The sequence below is a fragment of the Panulirus ornatus genome, chromosome 12 (assembly GCF_036320965.1).
Source record: "Panulirus ornatus isolate Po-2019 chromosome 12, ASM3632096v1, whole genome shotgun sequence".
Lineage (NCBI taxonomy): Eukaryota > Metazoa > Arthropoda > Malacostraca > Decapoda > Palinuridae > Panulirus > Panulirus ornatus.
The window spans coordinates 46,689,636-46,702,634 of record NC_092235.1 but is presented as its reverse complement, the minus strand read 5'-3'; the positions used below and the strand labels follow the sequence as shown (position 1 = coordinate 46,702,634).

The window sequence follows — 12,999 nt, the reverse complement described above, 5'->3', positions numbered from 1 at the left end:
AGCAGCTGTGTTTACCTGACCATCATCGGGTAATGGATAACCCGACTGTATTGCTTGCTCCTCAGAAGGCGGTTGCTCACCTAGTCTGAAATTCAACTTAAGTTATATTAACCCAAAGCTTCCCATACCAGTACTCAGGGCAGCGTTGGTCTGGCATTAGATCACATGGGTTTCTAATGCCTCCGTTCGCCAGAGTAATGTGGACAAAGATACAACGGACCGTTTTTGACAATCCTTGTCTGGGCTCCCAGGTACACACGGAGAGACTGGAGACGCACCTTTTGAAAGAGGCGCAACTGTATCTGGGATTTGTAACATCCGGGTTGTCGAAAGCCCCAAACACTATTCATGATAGTGGAACATGAAAGTTATACGTGAAAAGCATCTCTTTTCAACAGTAACAATGTTGAGGAGTCAGAACAAAGATTATTTTCAAAAGCAGCTGCGTTGTCAGTTTAGTGTGCTATAAACTGTTTGAAATGAGGAACAGTGATTGTACAGAACATAATGCATGTAATTTTGTGGCGTTGTGACCTCACAATGTCCGAAAGGCTGCTGATGCCATATACCTTCATATGTAAAATCACTGGCATATCTCCTTTCATAACAAATACCTCAGTCCATTGTAGGCATACTGATGAAACCTTCTACAGAACACTATGCCAGCAAATCATCACAGCTTTACAAAGGGGCAAAAAATATAATGCAATTCAGAGATATGATGAAGACTGTCGCTCCCATGCTACAACGACAGCAATGAATAATACAAATGTCATACTAATAAACAGAAAATACTGAGTGAAATATATATATATATATATACACGATAATTCAGAAAATAAAGGCAGCCATTGATTAAAACACGTGAAATTTTTCAGAAAGTAAAGGCAACCATTCAGTTAATAAGACGTGCTACAGTTCAGATAATATAGGCAACCAATTAATAGAATAACTGTACGGTAATTTAGAGTAAAGATATCTACTACATAAAACAAGTGTGCGATAGTTCATAAACTGAGGCGAAACTAAAGGAAAAACTGAGCGATAGTTGAGTAGATACAGCCAATCGATGAGTGGAAACATTAACGATAATTGAGCAATTAAAGAAAGAAATATACGAAAGCTTAATTAAACATTAGATGCACTGCCGACTGGGAAAAAAACACGTTGTAGAAAATTAAGAGTCACTCAAGTAAAATAGGAAACGTAAAATAATATATGACTACGAGAGAAAATATCGAGTACGAATAACATACAGTGAAAGAATTGAAGGCTGTTACCCAAACAAGAAATGTAGTAGAGAGAGAACAAAGGGCCCAAAGGTTGTTATCGTGTCAGGAATACAGTGCAGCCATGGAAATGAAGGCAGATCCATAGCGAAGGAAAATACATAACTTAAACAACCATTATTTCAAAATAATGTGCAACAGCCGAGAAATGAATGTTAAGCAGCGTGAAGCAGACGTAAATAAATGTCTCTAAGAAGCGGTCGACGTACCTTGTTGGATCTCATGTCTGTATGTCTTACAATTGGACAGTATGCTGTCAGTCCTCACTATTCTACATAGGCTGGTTTGAAACTACGAGACTGATGCAGAGGTGACACCAAGAAAGTTTTTTTTTTTTTTCAATTATGGTTCTGATTGTAAATTTTGCAGTTTCCTTTTGGATTTACCAGACACTCGCGGGACCTTGTTCTTGTGGTTGGGTGCTGCAATTTGGACAAATCCTCAATTACAATTTGAAAAAAAATAAGGTGAGATTCCAGAACATGTAATGCCAACAAGATTTATTTAAAGATTTATGGCAGGCTCTCCCATGGGTGTATATATATATATATATATATATATATATATATATATATATATATATATATATATATTATACAATTTGACAGATTTATTATATAGACAGACAATCGTCGGTAACGCAGAGAACATCGTAACTAAGTACTCGTGTCCAGATGACGCGTGGCCACAGGGGCACCAGATATATGGGAGACCTTAAAGCCATTCGTAAGATACATCGTTCAAAACCTTTTCTGAACCGAACTAATGTAGATGCGAAGTATTGTTCCTTATGGACGCTTTACCATGGACTTAATGTTATCGTTATTCAGCACGAGTGAGGCCCTTTCGGTTCTCGTTCTAACTCTTGAGCAACGTTGATGGGTCTTTTCATCTCGCTGACATTTCGTATGAATAAAGGAATGTTTCATTTTAATCCACATATATGAATGGGGCTGAAGTGCACACCCAACTCCGGTATTTGGTGAGTTTTTTTTTTTTCTCGAGCGAAACTTTTTTTTTTTTTTTTTAACTGTCGGGATCTGACCATCGAAATGATTAGTAATCGACCGGGCGGGTAGGTAAGGTTATAGATTTCACAATTACTGCTGGAAACTAAGGATGACCGCTTTATTTACAGATGATACAAATGTTACAGTGTATTACTGAGGTCATATGCATACTAGGGAGGTGTGGTAACCATGTGACTCATTAGTAGGTTATGCAAAAAATATAAAGATATGCAAATTGATTGACAGTTTGAATATATCAAGAAAATATTTAAGCATAATCATTATTAGTTTGTCTGATAACATTCGCATCATAAAAAAATCATATTTTTGTATTGTTACTAAGATTAATATAAGAGCTTATGAGTGACGTAATTACGTCTCAATGCTATAAAGATTATAAGGATTAATGCTGATGTGATTCAGGTTAAATTAGGGTAGATTAACTGGAATTAGAATTCACATTTAAAATGAATTATAGCTGATGAAGGTAATTCATAATCAATTTACACAGTTTAAGGAATGTCACTGACGGGGATATTGAATAAGCTGATTTACCTGGGCTTCCTGCTTGAGAAAGAAAGAGCGAGAATTTAAAGATGGTGACAAGTGACGATGGATACAAGTAGTGGGTCAAGGGTGAGGAAGATGAGTCTGGCGCCAACACTGCGGGGTAATGGCCCAGGATGTGCTCACCCAAACCAGTGCACAAGGCGTGTGTCAACATTCTGATGTTAGAGGGAGGGCGACTGGAGGGTGAGTATGAGACAGCCTGGCAACCTAGCTGATACTAAATGGGCAGCTGGTGAAGATTGGGCAATTACTGCATTTCCCCCCCCCCCCACTGTCTTAGGATCAGCACAAATATTAATGGCAAAAAAGTGCCATTGTGAAATCAATGTTAAATCATATGGAGAAGAGTATGAAACTGAAAGTATGGAAAGCATACACTAGCAATAAAACGGCGAGTATGAACCATCAGTTAATGCGAGGCAGATTCGAAACAACCTATACAAATTGTGCTGATAAGAGAATGGATCTAAAAACAGGAGAAAAATATTATTGGACAAAGAAAGTAGTCCAAAAATTCATTGGCGAGTTGCCAACTCCAGTGGTATAAAAATATTTGCTGCAAAATGTTAGAATTTGTGAATGTTTAGAAACTTATAGTGATGACTGAAGTACACTTACAGTGTAATAAAACTGACGCGAGAGCTGTAAGCGAAAAACAAAAAGAAAAACAAAAATAGTAAATTATATAGCAAGAAGTTGCGACTTTGTTGGGACGGGGAAGATACGAGTGAGAGCTGGGACGTGAACCTGAATATTCTGGGAAAGAGGCGGAAGAGACCGAGACAGCTGGAGGTGAATATAGTGCGGAGACAGTTCAATGTTACGGGAAACAGGAGTCGAGTGTTGTGGGCAGACAGTTGTGTTGTAAAAGCAAGACGGACCATAATACCTCATTTACTAAGGTAAATGTTATCAATTAGTTAACTGAAGTGGTACGTCTGGACATGGCTAGGAGAGGGAAGGATTGTGTTGTGTTCACAACTAAGAAATAAAGTCGTTTCTGAATTAAGTTATTCATGCTACTGACCATGTTTGCATGGGACCAGTAATTACAATAAATGCTGGACTTGGTGACTTCCCGATTTTTTCATACAAAAGTTATCTTTAGATTTAAATTCTGACAATTCAAATAGGGAATTGATGTTTTTCTTTTAATGCAATGGATTGAAGTGGTTTTTTTTTCCATCTCTGAATCAATTCTAAGCCTTTAAATCTGCAGTCTATACAAAGCAGGAGGCTGCAGACTGACGAAAAAGCTTGTAACAATAATTAAGTTCTTGCAACCCTTCAATGACATTTTCTTTCTTAATTGCGATTCATTTTGTGTCTGTGTTTCTAGGTTTAATGGCTATCGCCTGCTAAGTGGTCGTTAAGCCAAGAATTGTTGTATGTAAGTTAAATATGTATATTATATGAAATATATTGGTTATTAAATTTTTAATTGTGTCCCTTTTCATACTTATTATCAAGAAACTTACGGAGGGATGAAATTCTGGTCCTTTTCCTGTGCGGAGTTACATTTGCTTTTTAAGTACAATAACTGACGTGATCAAAAAGAATAATAAAAGTGTATATAATACAGCCAAGTGGATTAGTCGTGTATTAGTATTCTAAGAACGTGAAGTTACAGCTATGCAAAACTAAGATCTTGACTTAACTCTCAAGCAAAATAAATTACACGCTCCCCTAAAGGTTTAGCGTGTGAATTTTGATAAAGAAACTTAGTAGTAAAACTAAGTGGGGAACACTGTAGTATAAGTAGAGTAAGTATACTTAAGTGGGGAACAAAGTAATATCATTGAGGAAGATTGTAGTACAAAGTTGGGAACAATGTAGTTTAAAGTAATTGGGGATCAATGTGGTTTAACTAACAGGGGATCAATGCAGTCTAACTAAGTGGGGATCAATACGGTGTGAATAAGATGGGATCTGTGCAATATAACTAGGTTGGAAACAATGTAGAACTAAGTGGGGATCAATGTAGTATAACAAAGTGGAGATCAATGTAATGTAGTATGATTAAGTGGGGTTCAATGTCGTGTAGCTGTGATGAAAATAGTATAACCAAAAGGGAATCAATGTAGTGTAACTAAGTGGGGAACAATGTGGTATAATTAAATGAGGATCAATTTAGTACAACTAAGTGGAGTTCACTGTATGGTAACTGAGTGGGATGAATGTAGTAAACATAAGTTGGGATCAATTTAGTATACCAAGTGGGTAGCAATGTAGTATAACTAAGAGAGGATCGATGAATTATAACTAAGAGAGGAACAAAGTAGTAGAATGAAGTGGGGGATCAATGCATTATAACTAAAATGGGGAAGAATGTAGCATAACTAAGGGTGAAACATTGTGGTATAACTAAGTGGGGAACAAAGCATTGCGACTAAGTGGGGATCAATGTAGTATAACTAAGTGCGGAATAAAGTGACACGTCTTAGTGGATCAATGCAGCATACTTTATAGGCTCATTAAGAGAGTGAGTGTTTGGGTTAAAAAGCAGACAAGTAATGTGAGCTTTGCAAGTAAATGTCTCAACTACACATTTAACTCTAGACGTTAAAATTTGTGGTTAGAAAAATTAACTACATCACAAGGTTAACCAAATAGCGTAGCCTTTTGTGGGAGATATTTATGTGAACAGTGTAATGCTATATGTGAGAAGTGTATATGAGTGGTATAACGGTGTATCTGAGGTTATATATAAGTGGTATATGGTGTACCTGGGGTTATATACGAGTGGTATAATGGTGTACCTGGGGTTATATACGAGTGGTATAATGGTGTACCTGATGTTATATAAGATGGTATAATGGTGTACCTGGGGTTGGCTAAGTGGTATGATGGTGTACCTGGGAGGTATATATGAGAGGCATGATGGTGTTCCTGCGAGGTGTATATCAGTGGCATAATGATGAACCTGCGTGGTATATATATATATATATATATATATATATATATATATATATATATATATATATATATATATGAGTGGCAAAAAGTGCACCTGCGAGGTATGTACGAGTGGTATAATGATGAACCAGCAAGATATATATTATTGGTATAATAAAGAGTGTACCTGCGAGGTATAAATAAGTGCTATAACAGAGTACCTGCAAATTATGTACTTGAGGTATAACGGTGAACTTGCGAGGTATATGTGAGCGGTATAGTATTGTACCTAAAGAGGTATATATGAGTGGTATAAGTGTACCTGGAAGGTATATATGAGTGGTATAATGGTAAACCCAGGTATATATGAGTGGCATAAGTGCACCCGTGAGGTATATATAAGTAGAAGTATAATGGTGTATTTGTAAGGTATATGTGAGTGGTATAATAGTTTAACCGTGAGGTATATATATATGAGTAGTATAATGGTGCACTTGCGAGGTATATTTGATTGGTATAATAGTGAACCTGCGGGGTATATATAAGAGTAGTACAAAGGTGTACCTGCGAAGTATATACTAGAGGTATAATAGTGTACCTGCGGGGTACACATGAATAGTATCATGCTGTACCTGTTAAGTATACATGAGTGGTATACAAAAAGTACCTACGATGTATATATGATTGGCATGATGGTTTACCTGCAAGGTATATATGTGGTATGATGGTATATTTGAGGCATATATGAGTGACATAATGGTGTATCTAAGAGGTATATATAAATGGTATAAATGTGTAACAGGACATATGTGATATTATGATTTACCTGCCAGGTATATATATATATATATATATATATATATATATATATATATATATATATATATATATATATATATATATATAATCCCTGGGGATAGGGGAGAAAGAATACTTCCCATTTATTCCCTGCATGTTGTAGAAGGCGACTAAAACGGGAGGGAGCGGGTGGCTGGAAATCTTCCCCTCTCGTTTTTTTTTAATTCTCCGAAAGAAGGAACAGAGAAGGGGACCAGGTGAGGGTATTCCCTCAAAGGCCCAGTCCTCTGTTCCTAACGCTACCTTGCTAATGCGGGAAATGGCGAACAGTATGAAAGAAAGATATATATATATATATATATATATATATATATATATATATATATATATATATATATATATATATATACACACCTAGCAGGTAGATCCTTTTGTCACTTATATATCCTTCTGTTACACCTTTATACCATTTATATATACCTCATAGATACACCATCATACCACTCATATATGCCTTGCAGGTACACCAATATTCTAATCATATTAATCTCGCAATTACACTGTTATACCACTCATATATATCTCGGAGGTATACATTATAAGTAGAATGTCCTCTGAGTGAGAGTCATGAACAATGTGTTATAATGTACAACGACATGGTTGACATGAGGTATGACAGACCATACTAGATGTTGTAGGTAACCTAAAAGTGACAAGACTGGTCTTATGAGCGCGACGATACCACACTTGAGCACGACCCTTGGGTGTGACGGCTTGACCTTCGATCTAACCATCACACGTCGTGCCCAAAGATCTTATCATCGTGTTTAGGGAGGGTGAAAAAGGTAACTGAAAATTGGCGGTGTAGCTGCTACTGTGAGTGGCAGGGGAGTGGACCAACAGTGTGATGAGGTGGGAGGTAGTGTAAGTGGTGATGGGTGTGGGACGAGGGCGGCCGTCAGCGCCGCCCGTGACTGATCTTCCCGCGTATCTAAATTTAGGGTGGCGGCTGCGGCGAGTTGGATCATTCATGAACGATGATCTAAAATAAAAGGTGAGCTCTATCTAGTTTAAGATTTTGGTAAGCCTAAGTCATCCTTTAGCGTCTAACATCTCACTTTTCTCTATCATCCCGCTGAGTGTTAAGAGCAGACGCTGTTGTAGTGTGGGTATGTGTAGCCTTGCACTGCGAGTTCTTCATTATGAGTGTTTTTTGTTGTCTAGATCCTGCGGGAGTGTGCAACTTCCGGTGTCCATTTACAAGTATCAACTGGTGTTTCTGGATAATTGGGACTTTAAGTACTTTCTCACTTCTGAACAGTAAGTTCATCTAATTAATTAGTGTGGCAACGTATCTTCAGCTTAACTGCTCAAACTGAACGAGCAACTAATATGCCGATGCGTTTTCCGCCACCATTCATCGGCACTGCCCAACGGCTACGCCCGAGGTCCGGTCAAGTAGTCCAAGAACCATTTTCCGTGAAGCCTCACGAAGAAATGTGTACATATCACAGAATAGTAGTCATCCTTCACACTATAATACTTTTCTCTGTTTATTCCACGATCACTGATGTATTAGAACACTACACTCTGATAGGCGACTGGAGTTCCCTTCGGCGTGGAAGCTGGTAAGGGAATGAACGCGCTTATTTGAGATTTTCTTCCTGCTACCACCCACTTTCCCACCTTCTCCCCCCAACCCCCCCCCTTTCCCCCGACCTCCTTTATCCCCCCACCCTCCCATCTTTGCCGTGAACACCCCGCACACGACACACGTGCCAGAGTCAAGATCCAGAAAAACAACCTGTGATCTCGTTGACGACGTCGTTCTAAGACCCTTTACGAAATCTAGATTCGACGCATTTGCAGCTATTATGACGTCACAAAAATCGCAAAATATATATCGACACCAAATGAAACCAAGCAGCATCTCTCAAACGTAAAGTTCCGAAAATATGAAATCAACGAAATATTTGGGGGCCATTGCAGCTGGTTGGGGTTAGCTCCGGGCCCCGCCACCTGCCCCTCAGATTTTCGCTCCTCCCACCGGCACGGGCGCGCGCGCACCTCCCCATTTGGCCCCTCCCACATCTCTCCCTGAACCCCAATTTTGGTCTTCCTCTCTCACTGTTGTTGCGCCCCTTTCGTTCACTGGCACAATAATTTCACATTGCATCGTTCTCCGCTTTTTCTTCTAAATGCCGGATTTACATACAAGTTACCCCCTGTCCTCGCTCGCGTCGTTGGGCTTTGTTGCTGGTGCCCGCCCCCAAAGCGACCTGTCCTACGTTGAAAATTCAGCTTAATTCTATTCGTCTGCAGTCAACAGAAAGAACAGTTTTCTTCGCAGACACACACCCTTACAGTGAATCATCATCACCTCAACACAGTCTTTTATTTTCTTGTAATACTTCAAAAAACATCTTACAAAATCATCAAATTACCAACTGCCTTATACTAACCACCACTTCATCTAACCGTCGAAGATAATCTAGTATGACCGGACATGCCTTATTAAATATCCCTCTTACCAGTATGACACTCCCAGTTTACTACTCTTTAAAGAGTATATCTTAACCCTGCAAAATGCTTATTACATTTCTTTTTACTTTTCATGACAAATATAAGAGGTCCATTTGATGGTTTTTGCTATGTGAGTTGTACTTCAGAAAGCAGTGCCTCTATGGCAATTGTGTACGTGATACACCTTATTTCTTTTTTTTTCGTCGACACGTTGATCGATTTACGAAATTTATTCAGGGACCCTAGTACATTATGATAGGTATACACATGTGCAATACACCACAATACGTTGCATAGCAGGTTTCACTAGAATAACTTACTAAAGTTTTACAAACTTATTTCCAGTAGGGTCCTTGTATTGTAACAAGATGGAGCTGTCAACAAAGGAGCCATAGCACCTCATGCAAGACATATATGCACATTGTATAACCCTCTCTTTAAACCAGGTAAAAAGTTTAAAAACACCATGCGGTCTTTTGTTGCAACTCAAAAACTATGAGGAATTGTTTTCCTACGGGGTAAAAAGAAAAAACAAAAAAACAAAGGTTTGCACTTGAGAACCAAAGGATATTGAGGAATATTGTGTCTTACAACATAAATCACTGCTATGTTGGCTTCACCTGGCTCGCACTCCCTACTTCCTACACGAGGCGGCTTCATGCAAAACTGTGAGGATAAAAGTTAGACTACAGTATGTCACCATCTGTATTCCTAAATACAGTTTTAATGGACAACAAGCAACAATTCCGTTACTAACAACTTAGTACATATTTCGATAAGATTTATATTTAGCGGACCTCACTCTGGCAGCATGAATGTAGGGGGATTATTCTTTTTTATATTTACTGAGTGATGTTGGGACAGACTTATCAACGCCTCACACAAACAGTCAAGGTTGGTGCAACCATAACCAGGCTTGGGAATAAGGTCAGGGACAAGTTGATATGTAGTTAGTCGAGTGACGACTTTCTTACCCTGTTAATGTAGCCAACGCTGCAGCCTAGCTTTAGCCTGACCTTCCTCCTATTACTAACATAGGTGGCACATAAACTGGGGCTGTCGTGTGGTTAGCTACGCTTAATCAGTCAGATGAAATGTTTACCTTTCTGTTTTTCTTTCGCTTATGTCTCGCTGTGTTTTTGCCACCTGCCCCTCCCCAACACCAAGGATGCAACGAAAGGGAATCGCCTCCTTGAGCTATAATCATAAAATCTATCAATGATTATTTATAAACTTTTACATTCTACCCTCTTTGGTGACTCGAAAGGAGAAAAAGTTTATTATTCACACGAGTGACCAATGAAACAACCGTGTTAGGTTCACCACCGTCCTACAAAACCGACAAAAGTTTAAAGCAACCAAACTTTCTGCATGAAAATAGTAACTTGTTTCATCAGACAAAACAATTTTGAACTTTCACATTAGCTGTTTAATGTCATCGAATCTCATGAACATATTTCCATTCAAAAATGGTCGGCAGGTTTTTGATAAACTGTACAACAGCTGTAGTAATCTTCAAGAGACTTTAATATTGATAAAGATCCAAATAACTTGAAAAGTGTTACGTTCTCTAACATACGATGTGTTCTTATATACAGTTCTTGATTCATCATTATAGCGAGTTAATTATTCGCCCCCCACCTCTCCCACCCGACCAAACCTGTGTACTCACCTGCCCACCCCTCAATTCCATTCCTTCTTAACCCCCCCCCCCCTCTCCCTCTCTCTCTCTCTCTCTCTCTCTCTCTCTCTCTCTCTCTCTCTCAAACACACAGTTTCACTGTGATGTGGAAATGATAAATGTGATCGTGATGGAAGAACGGATGACATGAATTTCTATACAACAAAACTGGGTGGAGAGCTGATCATTGAACGTAACACATAAGTAAACACGAATATATTCTGTAATATGACATAATCAGTGGACTGATAAAAAAAAAAAAAGCAAAACAGAATATAATGTATGAAGAAGGTTAAGGAATGAAAAAACTTACCCGTGATTAAGGATCTCCATGATGTAAAGATTAGCCCCGCTGATCATGTATCAATCATGGACAGCCCGGAGTTAAGCGCATAGGTTCGAATCCTGGTTGTGGTAGTCGATTCACAGTCAACCCAGTTATAAATCATACTCTGGGGGTTGGTCGATAAAATAGGTACCTGTATAAGCTAAAGTATACGAAAGAATGAAAGAACATACTGAGAACAGCGCTGTTGTTTCTATCGTTTAGCACGCGTACGACAAGGAACAGTGTTAGCCTCAGTTCTGTTTACGATATCAGACATCGACAGAAGTTAAAGAAAGTGTAATTTGGTGCTTTAATGATGACGCCAGAATAATCAAAATAATAGCATCAGATAAAAAATAAATGCAAAAAGACGTGGATATAATCTACAAATAGGTAGAAATGAACCTGAGGAATTCAACGAAAATTATTCTAAAGGTATAATTCATGGAACAATTTACCATACAGTGATGACATGGTATAAAGGCCTAAAAGGGAAAGTGAAAGAGACGTCAAAAATCTTGGAGTCACTATAAACAAGAAGCTAGAATTTAAGAAACATACTTGAGAAGTATCGAACCAAGTACTGTGTGGTATAACATGAAGAACTTTCACGACACGATTACAGAAATTTATTGATGGAAATGTCGTATGGTCAAGAACCATATAAATGGTTATAAACAACTGAGAAAGAAATGGAGGGGATGGAAGATATGAACCACCACAACAGGCTCAAAGAATTCGAACTGTACAGCCCTAAAAAAGGGGAAAAGGCATATGATAATCAATGCATTACAACAAACTGAAACGATGAAAGACAATATCATGAGAGTGTCTCTCAAGTAAAAAACTAGTCTGTAAATATACCACAGACCAATAAGATATCAAACAAAGATATACAAGAGCCTTGCAAGAAAACTAGAATGTTCACATAGCTAAAAACAATGATACCCATAGAATACTCAAATATTTAGTTACCTAAGATCACCTTATTGACGTCGCCATTGACTGGGTGATAGCCTGTGACCTCACCTGACCTAATAATCCTGCACCTGCAGTATTAATCCCTGACATTTGCACTCGATGTTGGTGGTAGCAGATCAGAAGCTGCCCCTGTAATCATTGATAGCCCTGACGCTTTCCATAGGAGTGCCGCCCTTACGGACTTAACCTCAAGTCTACCATCAGAAGAAAGGTTAGAAGTTTGCAACATGCGGCTTCACCGTCTTTAGTTCCCTTTGGAAATAGCTACCCTTCACAGTCCTGACCTCACCGCCTCTTAAACAGAGGGAGCCTGGCTTTCGTGAGGACTGGTGGGATAACAAGTCCATCCCCCTAGGCCCAGCGATTTGGATGAAGGCAGCAAGTATATATACATGTGTATATATGTATATGTGTGTATACGTTGAAATGTATAGGTATGTATATGTGCGTGTGTGGGCTTTTATGTATATACATGTGTACGTGGGTGGGCTGGGCCATTCTTTCGTCTGTTTCCTTGCGCTACCTCGCTATATATATACATATATATATATATATATATATATATATATATATATATATATATATATATATATATATATATATATATATATTTCCCATATTCGCTTTTTTCCGCATTAGCGAGGTAGCGTTAAGAACAGAGGACTGAGCCTTTGAGGAACTATCCTCACTTGGCCCCCTCCTCTGTTCCTTCTTTAGGAAAACTAAAAAACGAGAGGGGAGGATTTGCAGCCCCCCGCTCCCTTCCCTTTTAGTCGCCTTCTACGACACGCAGGGAATACGTGGGAAGTATTCTTTTTCCTATCCCAGGGATAATATATATATATATATATATATATATATATATATATATATATATATATATATATATATATATATATATATTATCCCTGGGGATAGGGGAGA

General features: G+C 38.4%; 1 protein-coding gene and 1 long non-coding RNA gene across 10 annotated transcripts in view; one reads left to right on the top strand and one right to left on the bottom strand.

Annotated features, from left to right (window-relative positions):
- The window catches only part of tmod (tropomodulin), a 301,351-nt gene extending 293,118 nt beyond the window's left edge, over window positions 1-8,233 (bottom strand). For 6 of the 9 annotated variants that reach the window (XR_011713467.1, XM_071667845.1, XM_071667836.1 and 3 more), the window contains exon 1: window positions 8,106-8,224. Coding sequence is in view for 1 of the 9 variants with exons in the window: in XM_071667840.1 (XP_071523941.1) it covers window positions 1,499-1,513 (15 nt within the window). In the remaining 8 variants the exon portion in view is untranslated. Of the gene's footprint in view, window positions 1-1,498; window positions 1,712-8,105 lie in introns of all 9 variants that reach the window. The other 3 variants (XM_071667840.1, XM_071667838.1, XM_071667844.1) reach the window with 3 other exon arrangements.
- LOC139752041 (uncharacterized) overlaps window positions 6,997-12,999 on the top strand; it is an 80,834-nt gene continuing 74,831 nt past the window's right edge. The window contains exon 1 of the long non-coding RNA XR_011713470.1: window positions 6,997-7,616. This is a non-coding gene — a long non-coding RNA (uncharacterized lncRNA). The remainder of the gene's footprint in view (window positions 7,617-12,999) is intronic.